Raw genomic sequence first — 21,990 nt, forward strand, 5'->3', positions numbered from 1 at the left:
GTACATGCACTCCCCCCACCCACAATTCCTGCCGGCCCGGGACTCGAACTCACAACCTTTCGATTGGGAGTCCGACTCTCTAACCATTAGGCCACGACTTCCCCAATCAAAAATCAGTTTTACTACAGTGTCAAGTGGAAATTCTTATTACACCACACTTGATTCCTGCTGGCTTGAACCTCAGTGGACTCTTGATGGGAATGTTTCCAGCATTTATTGGTGATTTACTGAGGGAGTGACTTCACTGAAGATTGTGTTGTATGATTTTCTATGTGGCACGTTGGACTATAGGATGAAACCTGTGAAAAATAAATAACCAAATCCTTTTTATACTGCCAGCTGTTAAAACACAGCAGAATGACAATTAAATAAATCCCATGTCGGATGCATGGGCTAAAAGACAAGGCATATGCAGGTGTATGTACTTACAGATAGCTGCCACATACACTTAGACACATAGACTGCGAGAACAAGCAGATCAGACGTGTCAGTGGCTAGTGGCACATCATGTTCCCTCATTGAGAAAAACCACACTGCATTATTTCTTATGATGTGATCAGATCTACTTCAACTCTTCCTAATCTCCCCGAGATCTGTTGCAATATCTGTGAGTGGATTCTCTCTTTCCCCATGTAAGGAGGTTACCTTTCTTTATGAGGCCTGGCCTACAGTATATGAGAGGGAGATGTTGAATGTTGAAACCGGTAGCATCGTTGCTGATTTCATTAAAAGCATTGTGCAGTTAGAGTAACTACATACAGTATGAACTACATGCACTACAGACATTAAAGCAGGGGTGTCCAGTCCTACTCCTGAAGGGTCACCACCTCTGCAGGAAACTGACACTCCAGGGGTAGGACTGGACACTTTTAGAGTTTAAGAGGATTTTTAATGTTTTCTCTAATCTGTTACCGGCCCAGAATTCTCAGCATTCTTAGCTAATACCTGTTGGAAAAACACCTGTAGTGATGGTTTCATGATACAGTTCAGCATTTTTTCAGCACTGTACCCGGCATCCTTGAGGTGCGGAGGACACATAAGAGCCTATACAGCATGGTGATATCATATGGAGTGACACAGAACATAGCTAATATTTTAACATAGAATCCTCAGAAGAACTGGTCTGGGAAAGACACACTCACTGGGAGTCCACTTGTGATTGGATCACTGAAAATGCATTTTAAACCAGTTCGGAACAGGGCATTATAAGTTAAAAGACCATATTTATGCACCATGCCATAGGTTCTCTTGTATGTGTAAATGAACATGGTGCACCAGTGTAAAGAATTGATTGCAGTCTGAGACAGTAGTAGAAAAAAAAAAACACATAAAAATTAGGACTGCTCCTTAATTTAATAAGATGACTCATATGGACTACTTTTATAGTATATAGTCTTTTTTCAAGCTTGACAGCCTGCTGTTGAAAACGGATATTCTACAGAAAATAAGTTGAATGAACTTTCAAAAACACATGGAATAAATTCAAGACATAAAAAGTTTTAGAAAATGCATTTCAAAGTAAATATCTCTGCTTCTCATGTGTCAATTCAATTCAATTCAAGTTTATTTGTATAGCGCTTTTTACGATACAAATCATTGCAAAGCAACTTTACAGAAATTTAAGTTTCTACAATATTTAGTAGTAGCTTATAAGTGGTGGCTGTCAGTTTATGTGCATATGACAGGAATTTTCTGAAAAAATAATACAAGACGTGGTCAACCAGATGATGAACACTATTAACAGCAATTATAATGTGATTGCATAGGAAGTAGCAATATTTGTTAGTTCTGTATGTTGTTTCTGGGTTAGCATCATCTGAGGTCCTCTGAGGGCTTGGCATCATCTCTTCTTAGGTAAAGCTAAAGCTTTTGTGACCTTAGGGAGCGTGATGGATTGTAAAGTGGTATAAGGGTAGTTAGGTATGCCGGAGCTAAACCATTTAGGGCCTTATAGGGAAGTAATGATAATATGTAACTGATACGGAATTTAATAGGTTGCCAGTGCATAGACTGTAAAATTGGGGTAATATGATCATATTTTCTTGACCTGGTAAGGACTCTAGCTGCTGCATTTTGGACTACCTGTAGCTTGTTTATTCAGGATGCAGGACAACCACCTAGAAGTGCATTACAATAGTCGAGTCTAGAAGTCATGAATGCATGAACTAGCTTTTCTGCATCAGAAACAGATAACATGTTTCGTAGCTTGGCAATGTTTCTAAGATGGAAGAATGTAGCATGGGAAATATGGTTTTCAAAAGACAAGTTGCTGTCTAAAATAAACCCCAGATTTTTGACTGTAGAGGAAGTAACAGTACATCCGCCTAGTTGCAAACTGTAATCTATGAGATTCTGTGTATTGTTTTTTTGGTCCAATAAGTAATATCTCTGTCTTATACGAATTTAATAGGAGAAAATTATTGCTTATCCAATCTTTTACATTTTAACACACTCTGTTAGCATAGATCATTTAGAAGTTTCATCTGGTCTCGTTGAGATATATAGTTGAGTATCATCATCAATGCCCTGTACTTTTATATATAAATGTTTGAGCTGCTTAAAAAAAAGAGAAACAAATATTAGAACTGCACACACAGCAATATTACACGTTCAATTAACATCACCAACACAACATGGCGTCGTAAAATTGCTATGTTGCTTGAGCACCTTTGTAAAATAAATAAATACATAAATAAATGAATAAATAAGACAAAAATAAACCACGTAAAATTATTATATTGACTTATGCACCTAAAATCACTGAAAAATACTCACCTCGTTTATTTAATCAGAGAGATAAACAGTCCGCGGGGCATCCGTAGTGACGTCACAAAAGCGACACAGAAAAGCAAAATCAAAGTCTGGCTTTTATTTAGCTTATAAACAAAATCATAAAATACATAAAAAAAAAATACATTAAAAAGTTAAAGTGCCAAAGGGGGTATGTTTTGTTAAAATAAAAATATTTAACTATGACAATATGGAATCTACCAATGAAAGTTTAACATCTAGTATCTCGATGTAAGTTACCGGAATAGGTCTCCTGTATGATCTCAGTTCATGACCTACATTACCCATTAGCTTTAGCTTACAAATACATTTGCATACACACTGACACTCCACATCGAAGATAATAAAAAAATTATATATATATATAATTTACATTTTTACTAATTATTGACTATTTATTTGGTTAAATGTTTATATGCTGTGTATATTATTATTGCAATCCTTCCACCAAGAATGAACAAGCTGTCATCAGAAACACTCCATTCGCGACATCCAGTCGTAGGTACTGTAGTAATTACGCATTTTAACTTGAACCGAAAGTAGTTATACATAAAGCTTATTTATTATTTCAATATAGTCATGTTGCATGGATACAATATATTGTAGTGCATACATAGGAAAGAATGTACAGAAAAATGGCTTTTATCGTCTGTCATATAATTTGTTGGAAACTCCATTATGTCTGTTACGGTAATGACTGCGTCACCATTCTGCCTCTGGTTGTTCCTGCATGTTTATATTTACTCCTGCAAATCAAATTCGCTGAAATAATGCATGCCTTTTGACAAAGTAGGAGTCTTGCCAGAGTCCATTATGCTGTACTTAAAAACGGGTCTAAATGTGTGTAGATGCTGTTTTACAGAGAAGTCCTTATGGAGAAGAGGACTGTCTACTACTGAAAGTATTTTCTTGTTACTGAAATAACGTTAGTCGTTATGTTTTCTGTAGCTACTTTTTGTTGCAAATGCCAGTGTAGTTACTGGCAATCGTGGTATATACACACTATCTGTGTACTAATACACTAATAATGAATGACTGTTTCTGCGCTGAAAATAATATTAGCCTTAGTGTTGTTTCCGAGTTAAAATATCCAATCATCCTTAAAACAATAATAATGTACATTTACTAGAGAATCAACGCATCCTAAATCCTTATTTTTGGGTGCTTAGTCTGTAACACTGTTCTTTTTGACCCGTGGTAAAAAAGAATCTTACAATAATGCTTTTTCTCAGCTCTGATGAGGACAAACCTTGCCCATCAAAAGATATTGTCACATATCCCTCATGCACAAAAGGGTGCTGTATTTCTTTCACAATTCCTATATTGTCCGTAAGTATTGTTTTCTTTACCCCCCCCCCCCCCCCCCCCCCGGTTATGATCCCATTGAATCTCAGAGATTTGAACGTTAATCAATCATTTTGACCTGATAGAGCTGCCTTCACAAGATGTGGTGGCATAAGAGGGCTGTTCGGAGGAGGCCGTGGCAACATCCGCCAGCAGACTCTGGAGGACATTGCAGAAAATATTAGAGAACGCAAGTTCAAAAGAATTGTGGTGATGGCAGGGGCGGGTATCAGCACACCCAGTGGAATCCCAGACTTCAGGTAAATAAGGACTCATAAGGGTCCAACTTTGAGATGGTTGCAACTTCTCTCAAATCATATTTCTCCCACAGAACGCCTGGCAGCGGTCTTTATGACAACCTTCAGCAGTACAACCTGCCCTATGCTGAGGCCATATTTGAAATTAATTACTTTCATCACAATCCAAACCCTTTTTTTGCTCTTGCCAAAGAGCTTTATCCTGGTAATTACAAACCCAATCTGACACACTACTTCATTCGCCTGCTTCACGATAAGGGACAACTACTCAGGATGTACACGCAAAACATTGATGGACTCGAGCGAAGTGAGTGAAGTTCTTTTATCTCACATTACTAAAAGTAAAATACGTTTCCACTGAAAAATACTACTGCTTAATCAAGAAAAACATAATAGGTAATTTTATATATACAGGTGCATCTCAATAAATTAGAATGTCATGGAAAAGTTCATTTATTTCAGTAATTCAACTCAAATTGGGAAACTTATGTATTAAATAAATTCAATGCACACAGACTGAAGTAGTTTAAGTCTTTGGTTCTTTTAATTGTGATGATTTTGGCTCACATTTAACAAAAACCCACATATCTTATCAAATTAGAATACTTCATAAGACCAATAAAAAAAAAAAAACATTTTTAGTGAACTGTTGGCCTTCTGGAAAGTATGTTCATTTACTCTACATGTACTCAATACTTGGTAGAGGCTCCTTTTGCTTTAATTACTTCCTCAATTTGTGGCATGGAGGTGATCAGTTTGTGGCACTGGTGGTATGGAAGCCCAGCTTTCTTTGACAGTTGCCTTCAGCTGATCTGCATTGTTTGGTCTCTTGTTTCTCATTTTCCTCTTGGACAAGGTTCAGGTCTGGTGGGTTTGCTGGCCAGTCAAGCACACCAACACTATGGTCTTTTAACCAACTTTTGGTGCTTTTGGCAGTGTGGGCAGGTTACAAATCCTGCTGGAAAATGTTATCAGCATCTTCAAAAAGCTGGTCAGCTGAAGGAAGCATGAAGTGCTCCAAGATTTCTTGGTAAACGGGTGCAGTGACTTTGGTTTTCAAAAAACACAATGGACCAACATCAGCAGATGACATTGCACCCCAAATCATCACAGACTGTGGAAACTTAACACTGGACTTGAAGCAACTTGGGCCATAAGCTTCTCCACCCTTCCTCCAGACTCTGGGACCTTGGTTTCCAAATGAAATACAAAACTTGCTCTCATCTACAGTTCTTCTTCTCCTTAGCCCAGGTAAGATGCCTCAGGAGTGGCTTAACAAGAGGAATACAACAACTGTAGACACATTTCTTGACACTTCTGTGTGTGGTGGCTCTTGATGCCTTGACCCCAGCCTCAGTCCATTCCTTGTGAAGTTCACTCAAATTCTTGAATCGATTTTGCTTGACAATCCTCATAAGGCTGCGATACTCTCGGTTGGTTGTGCATCTTTTTCTTCCACACTTTTTCCTTCCACTCAACTTTCTGTTAACATGCTTAGATACAGCACTCTGTGAACAGCCAGCTTCTTTGGCAATGAATTTTTGTGGCTTACCCTCCTTGTGAAGGGTGTCAATGGTTGTCTTCTGGACAACTGTCAGATCAGCAGTCTGTGAATGTGTAGCCTAGTGAACCAAACTGAGAGACCATTTTGAAGGCTCAGGAAACCTTTGCAGGTGTTTTGAGTTGATTAGCTGATTGGCATGTCACCATATTCTAATTTGTTGAGATGAATTGGTGGGTCTTAAACTACTTCAGTCTGTGCATTGAATTTATTTAATAACCAAGTTTCCCATTTGAGTTAAATACTGAAATAAATGAACTTTTCCATGACATTTTAATTTATTGAGATGCACCTGTAGATACAATTCATCAACTATATTTGAAATTAATAATGATAAATAGAGAAACATAAAAAATTACATTAATTTCTTATGATTATTTTACTTGACATCTGCAACATGGACTGATGCTCAGAGAGGCATGCTGTTAAGGTCATGTTTGTGTTGAAAAGCTGCTAACAAAGTAATTAATTGACATAATGTTCTCTTTTAAAATATGAAAGAGTGTAAAATCAAAATGGTCATATATGTCCAGTGGACTGAAGTCTGTCAGGTAAAACAAGACCCTATTGAATACAATAAATATTTTGTTTATACAAAAACTTACATTTCAAAAAGTTCAAGTTAAACTTAAATAGTGCAACTCAAAAACATGTAGTACCCCTTTACTCAAAACTCTAGACTAAGTTGTAACTTGCACAGAGATGGTGCAACTGGTATTCATATAATAATTAAGCTATTTTAATGAAAGCTGTTATTTATTATTATCAAAAAGTCTAACAGAGTCAACGATTGTGTAAATCATTTATAAATGTCATTGATCTTTCATTGATTTCAGTGGCTGGCATTCCCCCAAAGATGTTGGTGGAGGCACATGGAACATTTGCCACGGCCACATGCACAGTTTGCCGAAGGGATTACAAGGGAGAGGAACTCAGGGTGAGTATGTGTCGTTGAACTATGGCACTGAATACTTTACCCCTGGAACTGCACTTCAAATAAACTCGTACTCGTTTATAAACAAGCATTTCACAGCCTGATTCTGACAGAATATTCTTTCTCTGTGATTTATTTCTGGTATGTTTGTTGAAATAAAGAGTTAATCTCCTGATTTATGGCTCTCTCCCATTAGAATGATATCATGGAAGGAACTATCCCCAAATGCCCTACCTGTAAAGGAATCATCAAGCCTGACATTGTGTTCTTTGGTGAGGAGCTCCCTCAGCAATTCTTCACCTACCTTACAGACTTCCCGATAGCAGACTTACTCATTGTCATGGGAACATCTCTAGAGGTGAGGAAAAGCTGCTGGATCTGTTAATGAGATTTTTGTCAAGCTTAGCTCTGGATTCGTACCCACTGAACAAATGCAGTGTGAGACCAAGACCCTTTAATACATTTAAACCCATTAGTTGCTGTATTTTATGAGTCTGTGGGCCGTGTCTGGTTGGCCTGCACTTACATAGTTGATTCTTTAGGGGCTTTCGCTCCAGTGGAAGGTTTTCTTAGTTTCTCTAACTATTGATGGAGGTACCGTATTTTTCGGACTATAAGTATAAGTCGAATCAGTCCAAAAATACGTCATGATGAGGAAAAAAAACATATATAAGTCGCACTGGACTATAAGTCGCATTTATTTAGAACCAAGAACCAAGAGAAAACATTACCGTGTAGAGCCGCGAGAGGGCGCTCTATGTCTTCAGTGTAGACTACAGGAACACTGAGCAGCATAGAGCGCCCTCTCGCGGCTGTAGATGGTAACGTTTTCTCTTGGTTCATTTCTCTCGGTTCATGTCAAGTTAATTTTGATAAATAAGTCGCACCTGACTATAAGTCGCAGGACCAGCCAAACTATGAAAAAAAAGTGCGACTTATAGTCCGGAAAATACGGTACCTGCTTTTTGACACATTTCCCCCCCCAGGAAATTAACTCCATGAACTAACTCCATTAACAAGCGATAGATGGACCAGTGCCAGGCACTTCTCTGTCCTCCATCCTCCAGTTTTTGACGTTGTTGAATGTCACGCTTAAATGAGGTTGTTGTCAGTCGGCTTACGTCATTTAGGAGTTCCTGCTAGTGCTGCAAATGCAACCATGTTGTTATTAACAGTAGTCAGTTGTTTTGATAGAAAGAACGTCTCTGTAAAACTTCACAGAATATGAAGCGCATGTGCATCAAAAAGAATAAAAATGCAATTCTAACTAAAATTTACATTGCACTACAATAATTCTTGTTGGACAGATGTAAGTTTAAAATTCTATATGTGACAAGTTGTATTTTATGAGAGCAGTAACAGTGATTATTGTAATGAAATATAAATTATGTTCAGAGTGAATGTGCGTGTTCCTCATATGAGTTTTACATGTAGTCTGTGTATTTTTTTTAATTTTATTATGTTATTTTAACTTCTGCTTTAAAATGGTTAGGAATTAGTTGTTGTTTATATTTTTATTTTAACTCTGTTTTATTTATTTTTATTTTTTTGCACAATGTATCGCACAGCTACATACACTATATTTTTTTCCATAGCTTTCAAATTGAATATTGTTTGAAGGACAGCAATATTTAAAAAAAATATCGAGGATAAAATGAATAAAACTTTGTCATTTTTAATTCTTAATAATTGTATAATATGTGTGTATATTATTATAAAATTATTATATTATTATTGTAAAAATAAAAAATGTAGTTCAAAAATAATTTGAAATGGTTGTGTTAGATTTATACCTGTAAATATAATCTGCGGATCATTTGCAAAAACAGGCCTTGTGTTATGGAACTACATCCCCAGCAGATGTCACTGTTGGGTTATCTGCTTACTGCTTTCAAAAAGGTCTGTTTTCTGCATTGTTAGGTGGAGCCCTTCGCCAGCTTGGCTGGTGCCATGCGCGGTTCAGTGTCACGTCTTTTGATAAATCGAGATCTTGTGGGGCCTTTTGCTTGGGGGTCCCAACGTCACAATGACGTGGCTGAGCTGGGTGACGTAGTTAGTGGGGTAAAAAAGCTGGTGGAGCTCCTTGGATGGAAGCAGGAATTAGAAGCCCTAATGAATGTTGGCAGAGACAAGGTAAGTTTTAATCATTCTCTGTTCTTACATATATAAATTACATGAGTAGATGCATGTAGATTAGTCTGCTGTACTCAGCAGAACATTCATAACATTTTGTATTCTACAAGAGTTATGGAGAATTAAATTTTTTATGCTCCTCTTGCATCATTATCTGTCATATTTCATATATCATAATTGCCAGGATATTCTTCATGACTTTATTTTTAAAGACTGGTCCAATGTAATAACATTGACAAAACAGCTTGAAGCTGCTTTACTATCTTTAACTGTGTTTAATGTCTTCTTTTTTGTAAGGAAATATTTGATAGAAATGTTTATTCTCATTTCGTAACCCCAAAAACTAGAGGTATCTAAAAGTTTTCTCTCCTTTTCTATAGACTTCAGTGAACCAGGAGGAGTGAGCAACCAAATTTCACCCTGACATGGGATTGTTTGTTGTTCGGCCCTTTGGAAAGCCCAGCCATTGCCTCAGTTAGTGAGCATGCACTAGAGAGACAGAGTTTCATTTGTTGAAAAGGTGTACTTGAATATATTGGGTTGAGCATGAGGATCAAGAACTTAACAAATAATGTTTTTGGTAATGTGGTAAAATAATGAATACAGTAATGTAGCTTAAAGATGCAAAACAAGAATTTCAACTCTGTTTGTTTAGCTGGCTGTTATCCATCATCTTAAACAAATTTTATGACTGTGGTGATATGATTAATTTATTCTGTAACTAAGGGTGGTTCTGAGATAAAGTGAATGGCATTCAGCTGGTCAGTTCATCACAATGTGTTTTCCAGCGTGAGGAAAAAAACACCCTGATGAATAATAAAAGCTTTTTCTAGAATATGAATGGCTCCATATATTATGTGTGTGAATAATTTTTTATCCTTTTTGTCAAATTTATAAATTATTTTCCAAGAATAACTTTAAATGCAACATTATTAAAATACATTGAAAATGAAATAGAAAATGTCAAACCAAGCGCCATTATTGTAAACAAACATAGCACATACCAAACCTTTCACACACACACACACACACACACACACACACACACACACACACACACACACACACACACACACACACACACACACACACACCAATAAATAAATAAATAAACATATTGTTAGACATACTATTCCATGAAAATTAACAAGCAGATTTAAACATTTTATAGATGGCAATACAGTGGAATATGTCTATAATTAATGTCATGAACTACACAGTCATTTTTAGTGATGTCCGAAATCATTTTGTACATTATTGAGTGCTCTCATTCAGTCCTATAATGCACTGCAGTAATTAGTGTAAACTGCTGACATGCACTCAGTGGCTAGCTGCTAGAAGATGCTCAAGCAACTAGGGGTTGCACTGAAAAATTCCCATGTCTCATATAAAGATTACTTTTTTTCATGTAGTTTCTGAATTTACAAATTAATTTTTATTTACTACTTCTAGTGCACTGAAAGTGAAAGTGACCTGACATTCAGCCAAGTATGGTGACCAAGTATGATTTTGCACACAACCGGCAAACATGATGTCAGTTGGCAACTCCAAAAATGGCTCAGGAAAGTGTATGTTAAGTTCTAACAGAAGATCTAGTATCATTGGTTTAAAGACATCACTTGGTTTAGCATATTCAGATATCTAATGTCATTCAATGAACCATAAACAAATTACTGTATCTGCGAAACAGTCCCTAAAGGAATAGATCACCAAAAATATATATTTTCTGTCATCATTTACTCATCCTCTCACCATTTTTGGGTGAACTATCCCTTTAAGGGACTAACTAATTTACAGGCAAAGTCACAGTTACATTAACAGAAGTAAGTAAAGAGAACTGAAAAACACCAGAAAAACAATGCCCATGGTCTCTGTTTACCTGTGTGAACATGCTATAGTCCTGCTGCAGGGAGGCATAAGGACTACAGATGATAATTACAATTAAAGTAAACTGCAAAGTCTGTAATGCAAGATGCCTGCAGTGCTACAGGAAGGACAGCTGAACATCCATGTAGTGGCAAACCACATGTAAACATGCATCCCCCTGGACCTGTTCAAGAACTTACAAGTGCCTTGTTGGAAAAGAGTGGAGTAACATCTCACAGCAAAAACTGGAAAATCTGGTGCAGTACAAAGATGCACTAGTTCTTAAGGCAGCTGGTGGCCACACAAGATATTCAAAGTGACTTGGATATATATCAGGGACTCATTAATCCATTTCTGTTCGACAGTGAAACGTGTTCAGTTTATGTCTCAGTTGATGAATGTTTTTATCTTAGTACTATTAATTCTGCATGTTAGGAAATTTAAGTAAAAGCAGTTGAATATGTTGACATTGTTACATGTGCCTCAACTTACTGCCCACACATAGATGCTTCATTTGTCCAGTAAAAAAAAAAGCAATGCATTTTCTGGTTTGGTTTGTCATGCCATGTAATGTTTTTTTTTTTACAGCATTTTGACATTGTTGGAGTGAATGAAAAACAAGCTCTGTGCTCATCACATCCATAAACTCCCATATATTGACACACAATAAGGGAAATAGTTGCAGGACTCATTATTTTGTCTGTTGAGATGGTGAACTAAGTAGTTCATTGTGTCATTATGTCTCAGAGTCTGAGTATGTCTGACACTACATCTCTGTCTATTTCAGTTCAGCCTGCTGGCTAGTGTTGCTCGGTACTATACAGGGTCTGAACAGATAAAGCAAACGATACCCTCAATTATCCGACAATTCAAGATGTCTAATGGAAGAAACAAAAAGTTTTAAAGAGTTAGATCTAGCTAGATTAATATATACATGTAAATGTTTTCAATAAAACTACAATTTCTAATTTTATTTTCAAAAATCAGATACAATGGAACCCTTGGTTGGGAAGGAAAGATGTTCACCAAGGCCTTAGTTGTTCCTAATTCTCTAAGAAATGCCAATATCAGGGTTAAGGGAGAAGCTGCACTTGATCATGCAGACATTTTATTTATAATTCAATAAGGGGGGGGGGGCCTGGGGTTCATGTGGGAATTCTGACCAGGTGTCTGATCCTTTCTTTACTGCACACACAGATGATGTGCTCAAAGAATAAATCTAAGTATGGTAAAATCCTTAGGGCTTTTCATGAACTTCATTAGAAACTTTCTCATGATGTTTTGGAGGCTTCACAGAGAGCCTTCAACTCACTGTAACATTACGAAGTCCTATTTTAAACCTCTGTTAGAGAATAGCGGCTTTATCACAAATGTCTCTTTACAGCAATATGCAGTTTCCATTTTCAGAAGAATTAAATCAAACTGAGAGCTATACAGGATCTATGGAAAATTTAAAATACTAGCAAAATCAAATGTATCAAAATATGCAGTGCCACTTGAGGGACTGTGCTGTTACTAGTTTGTACATTGTGGTCTTTTAATTTCAAACATTCCTGCAGGCAATAACATCTCATAGATCTGAAATATGCAATGCATTATTTATTTTGTATCATTAATCTTAACTCGAACTGAGACATATTTTGACAGAGCATGGCATATTTTAAAATGCTGCACAAATGTTCTAGGCACGACTGAGAATGTTTTGTTGCACTGAAAAGTGCTCTCTATCTCTGTCTCTCTCTCTCTCTCTGAATATATATATATATATATATATATATATATATGTATATATATAAAATAAGGATGTAGTACATGGTAGGCATAAACAAATAAAGTATTTGCATAATTATTACAAAACAACACAATTAAACAGTTGCAGTCCAGTTTACAACTATATTTGTCTTTAATATAAATTATGGAATTGTTATGTCTTATGGGCCATTTGGTGTGTGTCAACAGCAGCGTGGAAGAAATCCTCTGAAGAACTTTCTGAATTCAGTGTTGAAGACAGTGTAGATAACTGGATTCAGAGCACTGTTCACGTAACCCAGCCATGTCACTGTGCTCATCAGGTCTGGAGAGACGTGACAAGATTCACACAAGGCTCGTGTAGTGTGAACTACAAAAAAAGGAGTCCAGCAGAAGAGGAAGACACCTGCGGGGAGATCACACATCATATCTCATATTCATTATCGAATTAAAGCACGATTTTGTGAATTTTCAGAGCATTTTCTGAGAAACTACAAAGCAAACCTTACATAAAAGAGTATGTTCAACATAAAACAATTATTTTACTTTGCTAATTATATAGTTTTTATATTAAAATAATTCCAGTTCCTCTGCTTGTAAAAAACAAGAAAAATGTTCACATCCATTAAAGGAATAGTTTAGCAAAAAATAATGTAAATGACTTAATTGAAACTGACTTGAAGAAAATTAGCAATACATCACTCGCCCACAAGTGGATCCTCTCTAGTGAATGGGTGCCATCAGAATGAGTCCAAACAGCTGATAAAAACATTATAATAATCCACAAGTAATCCACTCCAGTCCATTAATTAACATTTTGTAAAGTGAAAAGCTGTGTGTTTATAACAAAACAAATTCATCATTAACACAACTTTAAACTGTAGATTATTAGCCCATCAATTCATAATAACATTTCCTCCAGTGAAAAAGTCCATTCCCTGTTGTCCTCACATTAAAAATCCATGACATATTTGTCTATAACTGTTTTGGACTGTTCTATCTTATAAACATTGCTCGATCTGTGCTTATTTAAAAATAAAAATCAGGAGGCCCTTTTTTTTTTTTTTTACTTTACAGTAGAAAGCAATATTATACATAGAGTATTTATATATATTTTTTTGTGGAAGCAATAATTTGAAATAAAAATGTTCTTAATGTTGGATTTACTGATTACTTTTTGCTTCATAATTGCTTCAAGAGTTGTGTGGATTGCTGTGATGTTTTTAACAGCTGTTTGGACTCTTATTCTGACGGCACCCATTCTCTGCAGAGGATCCACTGGTAAGCAGGGGATGTAATGCTAAATTTCTCTGTGAAATCTGCAAATAATAATTTGATCAAGAAACAAAGGCATCTACAGCCTGGATGGCCTGATAGTGAGTAAACTTTCAGCAAATTATTTTTGGAGGAAACTATTCATTTATTTACTATTAGTTTATTGACTATTCACTTAAAGGTTGAAGTCTGTATGGGCCAAAACTCTGCACTAGAATAAATGTTAAAATCTACACTTTCAAGACTTTAACATTACATGTGATTAGTGTGATATGTTTTATTAACATTTAAATAAATGTCATGACCCTTTCTGGTTCAGAAAACCCATAAAGACTGCATGAGAAGAACTGTTTACACACTTTACATAAAATCCACCCACATGAATTCCGCATAAACAGTATTTACAGTATTGTACTGAAAAGACAATTCATATTAAGTCACTGCTTAAATGACTCATAAATTTATATGGCTAATTAATACAAGTGCTTTCACATCAAAACTAAAGCAGCATCCAGATCTGCGTTTTAACCTGGCAGAATGCCTGGTTCATTACTGTCAGTGTGTTTTTTGTGTCTTACTCCTTTTGTTTTTTTACTCCTTTAATATGCAGAACATTGTAGTCTGAGTCCTGCTCCTGTTCTGATAAAGCATTAAAAAAAAGACCAGTCCTGGCTCAAAATATTCATGAATGACTTTAAGAGCTCTGGAAAGCTTTGAATAACCCAGAAACCCGCAAAATCGCAGCCAATAATTCTGCATTATGCAATGCTGGCATAAGAATGTCTTATGAAAGTAACCAAACTATGTCAAATCAAATGTTATGAATAACATGTGAGACAAAGCTACACATATAAATCAACCTCATGTATATTATAGATATTAATGTGCTCCTCCAGTGGCCTCAGCTCTGCTGAATTATTCAAGTATAGTAATGGTGTTTCTATAAATACCCAGTAATGGAGTTAGAATAAGTTTCAGATCATCTACATAACTTCAATAATATGTTTCTGTGATGCAAAAGAAATGTTTATACATTTGGAAATGTCACCTCTTTTCCCACCTATAACTTTAGGCCCTATGAATCCACACGAGGAGGTGAGTTGCACATTCTTTGTACAATACATTTGGAACTTTCCTGTTGTTACCATGAGAAGTAATTTAGCCTATAGTCATGTATAGTAATATTAAATAAGATTATTGACATGAATAGAAGGTGTTACCACATAAAGCATAACCTTGTATAGTTTATATAATTTTATATAGAATAGAGTGGGGTAAGCTGTGCCAGTTTCCCTTAAAGGGATAGTTCACACACACACACACACACACACACACACACACACACACACACACACACACACACACACACACACACACACACACACACAAGATTTCTGTCATTATTTACTCATTCTCATGTTGTTGCAAATGTGTTTGACCTTCTTAGTTCTGTGTAACACAAATTAAATTATGAAAGTATATTGGGTCTAATGTTGTATGGACAAAATTATTTTTCAACATATCTTCTTTTGTGTTCTCCAGAAAAAAAAGGAAAAAAAAGAAAGAATTACAGAAATTGGGTGAAATATCACTTTAAGTTTTTAAGCAATTAAAAATAACAAAGATGAAACTAATGTAAAACTATACTTCATGATGTCTGCTATGAACAAAGATTACGTGAATGCAAAATAATTAATATAATATAATTAGTGCTGTCAAATGATTACGTAATGGCGATTAATCACATACAAAATAAAAGTTTTTGTTTGCATAATATGTGTTCTGTGTATATTATGTATACATAAATACACACATATAGTATGTTTTGAAAATATTTACGACTATATTTATATAATATTATAAATAAATATATTTAATATATAAACAGAATATTTTTCTGAAATATATACACGCACGTGTGTGTGTTTATATATACTTAATAAATATACACAGCACACATAAATATATTTTGTAAACAAAAACTTTTATTTTGGATGTGATTAATCGCATTATTATAGAAAGATTATAGAAATAGAAATAGGTTTCCCTATGGATCAGCTATGATTTAATATAATGAACAGGTTTTCAACAACAACAACAATGAAGAAGAACACAAGTCTAATCTTTTCTATTATGTCTCAGTGTTAATAAATGGTGGCCTGGAAATGAGGTTAAGGCACCAGGTGAACCATGACATCATAATTGGATAGAGGGATTTGCCTGTAGTTCATTTTATCTGTGTGTTGCAGGGAAATTTAGCTTCTGTGGCAATTTCCTTCAAAGTTTTGAAGCTTATAAGTACCTGTGCAGAATAATTAAACTGTCGATAAAAGTTCAGAAGCATTTATTAAGTAGTATTTCTATGTCTTTTTCATTCTACTTTTTGAGGCCCTTAAATGAGTAATTTATTATGCACTTTCAACTCCAGCAAGACTGAAACAGACAAACAAATACACCAAAGCTTACCCACAACAACAGGTAAAACCCTCATAGCTTTTCTCTCCCTTCCATTGATCTTAGCCCTCTTCTTTCTCTGAGGTGACTGGCCATATTGAATGTCAGGGTAGGCCACAGTCTGAATGGGGCTGTTTTTGTACTCAGGTGGGAAGGGGTAGACGGGCCTTGTGAAGTCATCAAGCTCCTCAAGACTGGACTGGGCCAAGTCCCTCTCAATGACCCGGGGCAGAGACGCAGGCAGAGCCCCTAAAGGCGGGAGGGCGGCAGCCACTGCAGCATGCTGCAAACTGCGGCAGGCCTGGATACTGTTCCTCAGTTTGGCTTTGCGTGATTCTTCCCACTTGCGCAAGCCATGGAACATCCCAAAGTACAGTAGGAGCATAATGGGACATGGGATGAAAAAGGAACAGACAGACGAATAAACCACATAATTGTTGTCTTCAAGTTTACATTCTCTGGGGTCTCTTTGAGGAACATTGTTTATTCCGAAGATGACAGGAGACGCCACAGCCAGCGCCAACAGCCATGTAGCAGAAAGTAACAGAATCTGCCGATAATCAACATGTTTCCTGTTGTAGTTAAGTGGTATGGACACTGCTATAAACCTGTCAACAGAATGCACATTGAAATTTACCATCAGGACAAACAGGAAAAAAGCTTTCTAAGCACTATTATTACAACAAAGCAAAAGTTCAGACTCAAATGGTTCTCAAGCAGTTTTGCTCAGGACTAAGATAAAACAAGAGTAAACAAGTGTGTCCTTTAAATTAAACAGGAAACAACTCGTAAATGTTATCGTGAGCTGACAGTATGCAAAATGATTAACACGAATGCTGAAAGGAGTTTTTTTTTGCTTGTTTTATAGATGGAGTGTTCAGTTTCATGTGCTTAATAGCCAATAGTTCACTGCACAAAATATATTGTGGTTACCAGAAACCATATTTACTCTCACTGCAAAATAACCCATAGGATTTAAATGAATCTTGGTCATATTTTCTTTCACTTTTTGCATAGTTTTGTTCATAGACTTTAATGATGAGGGCATGTCATGCATTGTAGCTACTCATAATGTAATAAATGCACATAATGTAAAAACAAGAGTTTTGTATGTATAATGTAATAAATATTACTTTATTATTGTAATAAAATGTTCATAATGTAATAATTTTCACAAAACGTAATACATTCTTGAGCTCATAATGTAACAATAATTTTTTAATGTAATAACACTTTTTCATACAATATAATAGGTTATTGTATGAGAAATTTATTACATTATGAACACACTGTGGCAACTTATAATGTAATCACAGTTCATAAGGTAATACCAGCAGATAATATAAAACAATTATTATTATGTTTACAATATCATAATAAGCTTTCGATATAATGTGAGCACAAAACATAATCCTTTTATTTAAATAAAATTAGGCTTATTAGGCTACATTGTGAACTTTTATTTTTTATAAAAAGCTTATAATTTTGTGATTAGTGACATGCTTAATTTTTGATATATATAGGCCTGCTTTCGCAGACAGGGCTTATACTAAGCCAGGATTAGGCCATAGTTCAATTAGGACATTTAAATAATTTTTCTTTATGAACGTGCCTTTGAAAAACATGAATAGTGTGCATTTTGAGATCTCTATCTCTTATACACATAGGCTGAATAACAGCACAAATATGTTGACTTGGCTGCTTATACTTTATTATAAGTATAAATATGACAATATTAAAATATTTGTGGTCAGTTTATAATGTAATACATTTCTCATAATGTAATAATTGTTATTACGTTATCAGCTCAAGATTTTATTACATTTTGAGAACATTTGAATAAAATAATTTTGTAATACTTATTACATTATGTACAGTTTTTACATTATGTGCAGTTATTACATTATGAGTTGCAACGCGCATGTTTAACATCTTCCTGATTTGGCCAGGTTCTTAGTGAACAATCAATTTGTGCCAAAATGGGACACATTGACTGTGACATCAACAACAGAAGATGTGACATTTATTCTGATGCATTTTATTATTTGCATTTAGCATTGTTGCTATCAGATGTGGCCCATTTTTGGGTTATGACTCACCAGTTCTTAGCTTTCTTAAATAAAAATACTCAAAGAACGCTGTGTGCAGCACTGATATTCTGGAAAATAGTCTTGTGCACAATAAGAATAAACTTCAAGACCAGCATGACCTGTTTCTGCAATCAGATTAAGTCAAAATAATATGCTAAAAACTGATTATACAGTCTGCATTCTTTCTCAGGAAAATACCTGAGGGCTCCCAAAGCAACTTTTCTCATTCAAAGTAATGCTAAACTAAATATCAGGTATATTTGACTGAAATTAAAATACAAACCTGTCCACACTGATTGCACAAAGGTTGAATATTGATGCTGTACAGAGCATTACATCCATGGTCATTAGTCCATCGCAAACAGCTACATCTAAGGACCAGACACCACCTTGAAACTGGAAAGGCAGATTTATTGGGTCAAGAAAGAGTTTTAATGAGTCAAACTAACCTAATGAGCCTAATGAAGCCACAACTTGACTGATTTAATGTGATGGCAACTTGAGGATAACAAGATAAGTGGCCTAACCTAAAAAGCTTGAGAAAGGGATTCAAAGAGGGAGTTATCTAGGAGCCTATGTAGTAACTCTTTTCAAATAAACTACTGTATCTATCTATACACATACATACATACAGTATAAACACATAATGAACAAGTTACATTTGTCATTTATTATAAATTAGAATGCAATCGTAATAATATCTGAAAATTGTCTGTTACACTACACTACTTAAAAGTCTATAGTCTATATCACAGTGCTCATTCATTTCTGATAGACTGACCTACAGTATTTGGATATAAAGTAGACCTGCATGCCTTATAAAATGCAATTTTTTATATAAAATATATATTGGGGAATTTAATGAATTATGCAGCTCTCATTATGTCTCAAACAGGTATTGCGCTTAAACACAACACTTACCTCTGCAAAGACAAACAGGGGTAAAACCAAAACTGCCAACAGCAGATCTGCCACAGCCAAACTCACTATGAAATAGTTTGTCGTTGTCTTCAAGGCTTTTTCCTTGTAAACACTCAGGCACACAAGCGCATTTCCACAAATTATCACAATAATGAGCAAAACCCCAAATATGAGTGCGGGAACATTGTAGGTAAAGAGCTCGTGCTGAAGTGTGTTGTTCACGCTCGAGATATTCACAGACATTGTTCTTGATCCGAGCGAGAACGGCTTCTTCGGGGAAACTTTTCAGAAATGTCTCATGTTGTCCTGTCCACTGTGGTCCATCTCTGCTCATCTTGTGTTAGTCAGAAGACAAGCCATCTATACCAGCAGCACAGCGCCAGAAATGGTGCACTGAGTAGGTCAATCCATCTGCTGTCTCTCCTTAAATAACACAGTCCGTTAATCTGTGAAAATCGCGAGCTGCATTTTGTTTAAGGGGAGCTGCTGTTAAAATAAAACTTTTCGACCTTGCAAAAAAAAAAAAAAAAAAGGAAAATTAAAAAAATAGTAGCCGCTCCAACCGCTTAACCAATGGTGAGGCACTTGCACTGAAGATCGATGTGTCGCTAAAGGCGCTCATTTATTATGAGTGGCTGCAGGGCTGTTTAGACGCTCTATATGAGTAGCCTACTCGTCCTTTATTGCCCTGCCCATTTTTTTTAATAGCTAAAAACTTTTCTGTTTGTTTTCCCCCAAGAGGATTTTTTTTTAATTCATCGAGATATTGCATTACATTTATTGAATAGACTATTTATATTTAATTTTATATATTAAGTTTATTTGTAGGTTACATGTAGGCTATAGCCTGTATAGGGGAGACTCACAGGTTCTCATAGCATGCTGAATATTTCTCAAGGTAGGTTTATTTTTAAAGTCGGTTTTTGTAACCTACGTGTAGGTCGCGTGAAAAATAAATAAATAAATACATTTAAAAAACGAATAGAAAAATTGCTCTATTATTGCATAAAACCGCCTATGTAAGGTTCTCAGATAAAATAAACAGCAAAACCATTATGAAATACAAAACTCATTCACTTATGAAAAAGTAAAAATGTATAGTGTGTGTTTTGAACAACAAATATGAAAATTAATAAAGTTCAAAACTTGTGAGGACTATCACTATAAAGAAAAAGAGCTGAAAGTTTCTTCAAAACCTCTTTTGTTTGCTGCAAAAGAAAGAAAATCAAACACGTTTAACCTTGTGTAAAATAAGTGTAGTTAATGGTGTTGAATGTGGACTTCTACTTTAAATCTTAAAAGAACATTAAAAGTATACTTGCATAATATTAATTAAATAAAAGGCCACTTGTTTGCAAGTGTGTTAGTGTTTCATTGCACACTAACAAAAGCACATGTGAAAAGCTTGATTATAATGTAACTGTAGGTTATTTAATTACATTTAAAGTTAATACATTTTAAATGTACTAAATTTCAACCTCATCATTACAAGTTTGTAATTAAAAATAAATGACCTTTTAATTTAAAGTATATTTTAGCTAACCACACATGCTTGTCAGTATATTGGACAGAACATTTTATTAATCATGCATGTTTCAGATACAAAAGTAATTATAAAATTACATAAATATGTACTTAATTATACTAAAATCTGTCAAAAAGCACTCTTAGGTTATTGTAACAAACCTGGTTTGTAGTCTTCTGTCCGATCACCCCCAGAATTTGTCTGTGCTTTACATTGACTCTTGCACCACACAGACTGTCACAGATCACCATACAGTTCCCACAAAGCATCTCACTGATTGCATGCACATCTGAGGCCAATTCACAGGCTCTACAAAAGGCTCACTCTCTTACTTATCTGGGCCGAGTGTTGTTAGTGTTTACCGCTCGAGAGCGTTAGCTACTTTGCAGAGCCGTTTCCCTTACTGAGTTTTGTTTCATGTCTTAGCTTTAGTTTAATCGTTCTAGTTTCATCCCATGCCTTGACCTTCTGCCTGCCTTTGTTTACCTCTCTAGTCTTGTCCCTGTTGGACATTGTCTACCCCTTGCCTGAGCATTGCCTGTATACGGATGACCCTATTGGATATTGGACTACCCTATTGGATATTGTTCGCAGATCGCAGATCCACACCCGCCTATGCATCATTCTTCGTCTTGTCTCCTCTGTTCCTGTTTGCCAGTGTCTGATCTTAGCCTGTCTTACCATGTGGTCTAAAAGCTTTGCATTTGGATCCACACATTTCCTGTTGTTTCGGCTCCATAACAGTAAACTAATTGTATTTAAAAGTGTCCAAAAGTGTCCAAAAACATTATATTGAGTTTGCACAAGTATTCCTTTTGAGTATTTATGTAATACATCTCTCTGTACTCATTTAAAAAGTATGTTAAGTGTATTTCTTTTTCATAAGGTTAACATGGCATCAGGGTGAGGAAATAATGACATTTGAACTATATGTGAACTTACCTTAACTCCATTAATGTATTTGTTCACCCCAGAGTAAAGGCCACTTTTAACTATAGATGTCACGATCGGTGTTACAGAACACACAGGAGAGAGAACCAATTGCGGGTATGTATTTATTAAAGGGGCAATCCAAAGAATAAACAGTCCAG

General features: G+C 35.5%; 2 protein-coding genes across 3 annotated transcripts; one reads left to right on the forward strand and one right to left on the reverse strand.

Annotated features, from left to right (window-relative positions):
• The first annotated feature begins 3,493 nt into the window (after positions 1–3,493).
• On the forward strand, positions 3,494–9,767 carry LOC132126024 (NAD-dependent protein deacetylase sirtuin-3-like). Of its 2 annotated transcripts, none has more exons than XM_059537029.1 (8): positions 3,494–3,691; positions 4,023–4,119; positions 4,221–4,394; positions 4,466–4,698; positions 6,789–6,889; positions 7,083–7,244; positions 8,807–9,019; positions 9,400–9,767. In XM_059537029.1, exons 1-8 carry the CDS (start codon positions 3,565–3,567, stop codon positions 9,421–9,423), a joined length of 1,131 nt encoding a protein of 376 aa, XP_059393012.1. In that variant the 5' UTR covers positions 3,494–3,564; the 3' UTR covers positions 9,424–9,767. The 2 variants fall into 2 exon arrangements, with proteins under 2 accessions (XP_059393012.1, XP_059393013.1); XM_059537030.1 differs by having other exon boundaries at positions 3,562–3,715.
• Positions 9,768–12,676: 2,909 nt separating this feature from the next.
• LOC132115127 (D(4) dopamine receptor-like) lies at positions 12,677–19,958 on the reverse strand. The gene is made up of 4 exons (XM_059523535.1): positions 19,375–19,958; positions 18,737–18,849; positions 16,376–16,971; positions 12,677–13,040 (listed from the first exon to the last, which is right to left on the reverse strand). The coding sequence occupies exons 1-4, from the start codon at positions 19,615–19,617 to the stop codon at positions 12,838–12,840; spliced, it is 1,155 nt and encodes a 384-aa protein (XP_059379518.1). The 5' UTR covers positions 19,618–19,958; the 3' UTR covers positions 12,677–12,837.
• Positions 19,959–21,990: the final 2,032 nt, after the last annotated feature.

Source organism: Carassius carassius, chromosome 3 (assembly GCF_963082965.1).
Source record: "Carassius carassius chromosome 3, fCarCar2.1, whole genome shotgun sequence".
In the NCBI taxonomy this organism is placed as follows: domain Eukaryota; kingdom Metazoa; phylum Chordata; class Actinopteri; order Cypriniformes; family Cyprinidae; genus Carassius; species Carassius carassius.

Excerpts from the sequence above, each read along its gene's own strand:
- LOC132126024 (XM_059537029.1), top strand. The coding sequence starts at position 3,565 with ATGCCTTTTGACAAAGTAGGAGTCTTGCCAGAGTCCATTATGCTGTAC. Across the intron at positions 7,245-8,806 it reads TCATGGGAACATCTCTAGAG|GTGGAGCCCTTCGCCAGCTT; the intron begins GTGAGGAAAAGC and ends CTGCATTGTTAG. Across the intron at positions 9,020-9,399 it reads TGAATGTTGGCAGAGACAAG|ACTTCAGTGAACCAGGAGGA; the intron begins GTAAGTTTTAAT and ends CCTTTTCTATAG.
- LOC132115127 (XM_059523535.1), bottom strand. The coding sequence starts at position 19,617 with ATGTCTGTGAATATCTCGAGCGTGAACAACACACTTCAGCACGAGCTC. Across the intron at positions 18,850-19,374 it reads CCCTGTTTGTCTTTGCAGAG|TTTCAAGGTGGTGTCTGGTC; the intron begins GTAAGTGTTGTG and ends CTGCCTTTCCAG. Across the intron at positions 13,041-16,375 it reads GGTTTTACCTGTTGTTGTGG|GTGTCTTCCTCTTCTGCTGG; the intron begins GTAAGCTTTGGT and ends ATCTCCCCGCAG.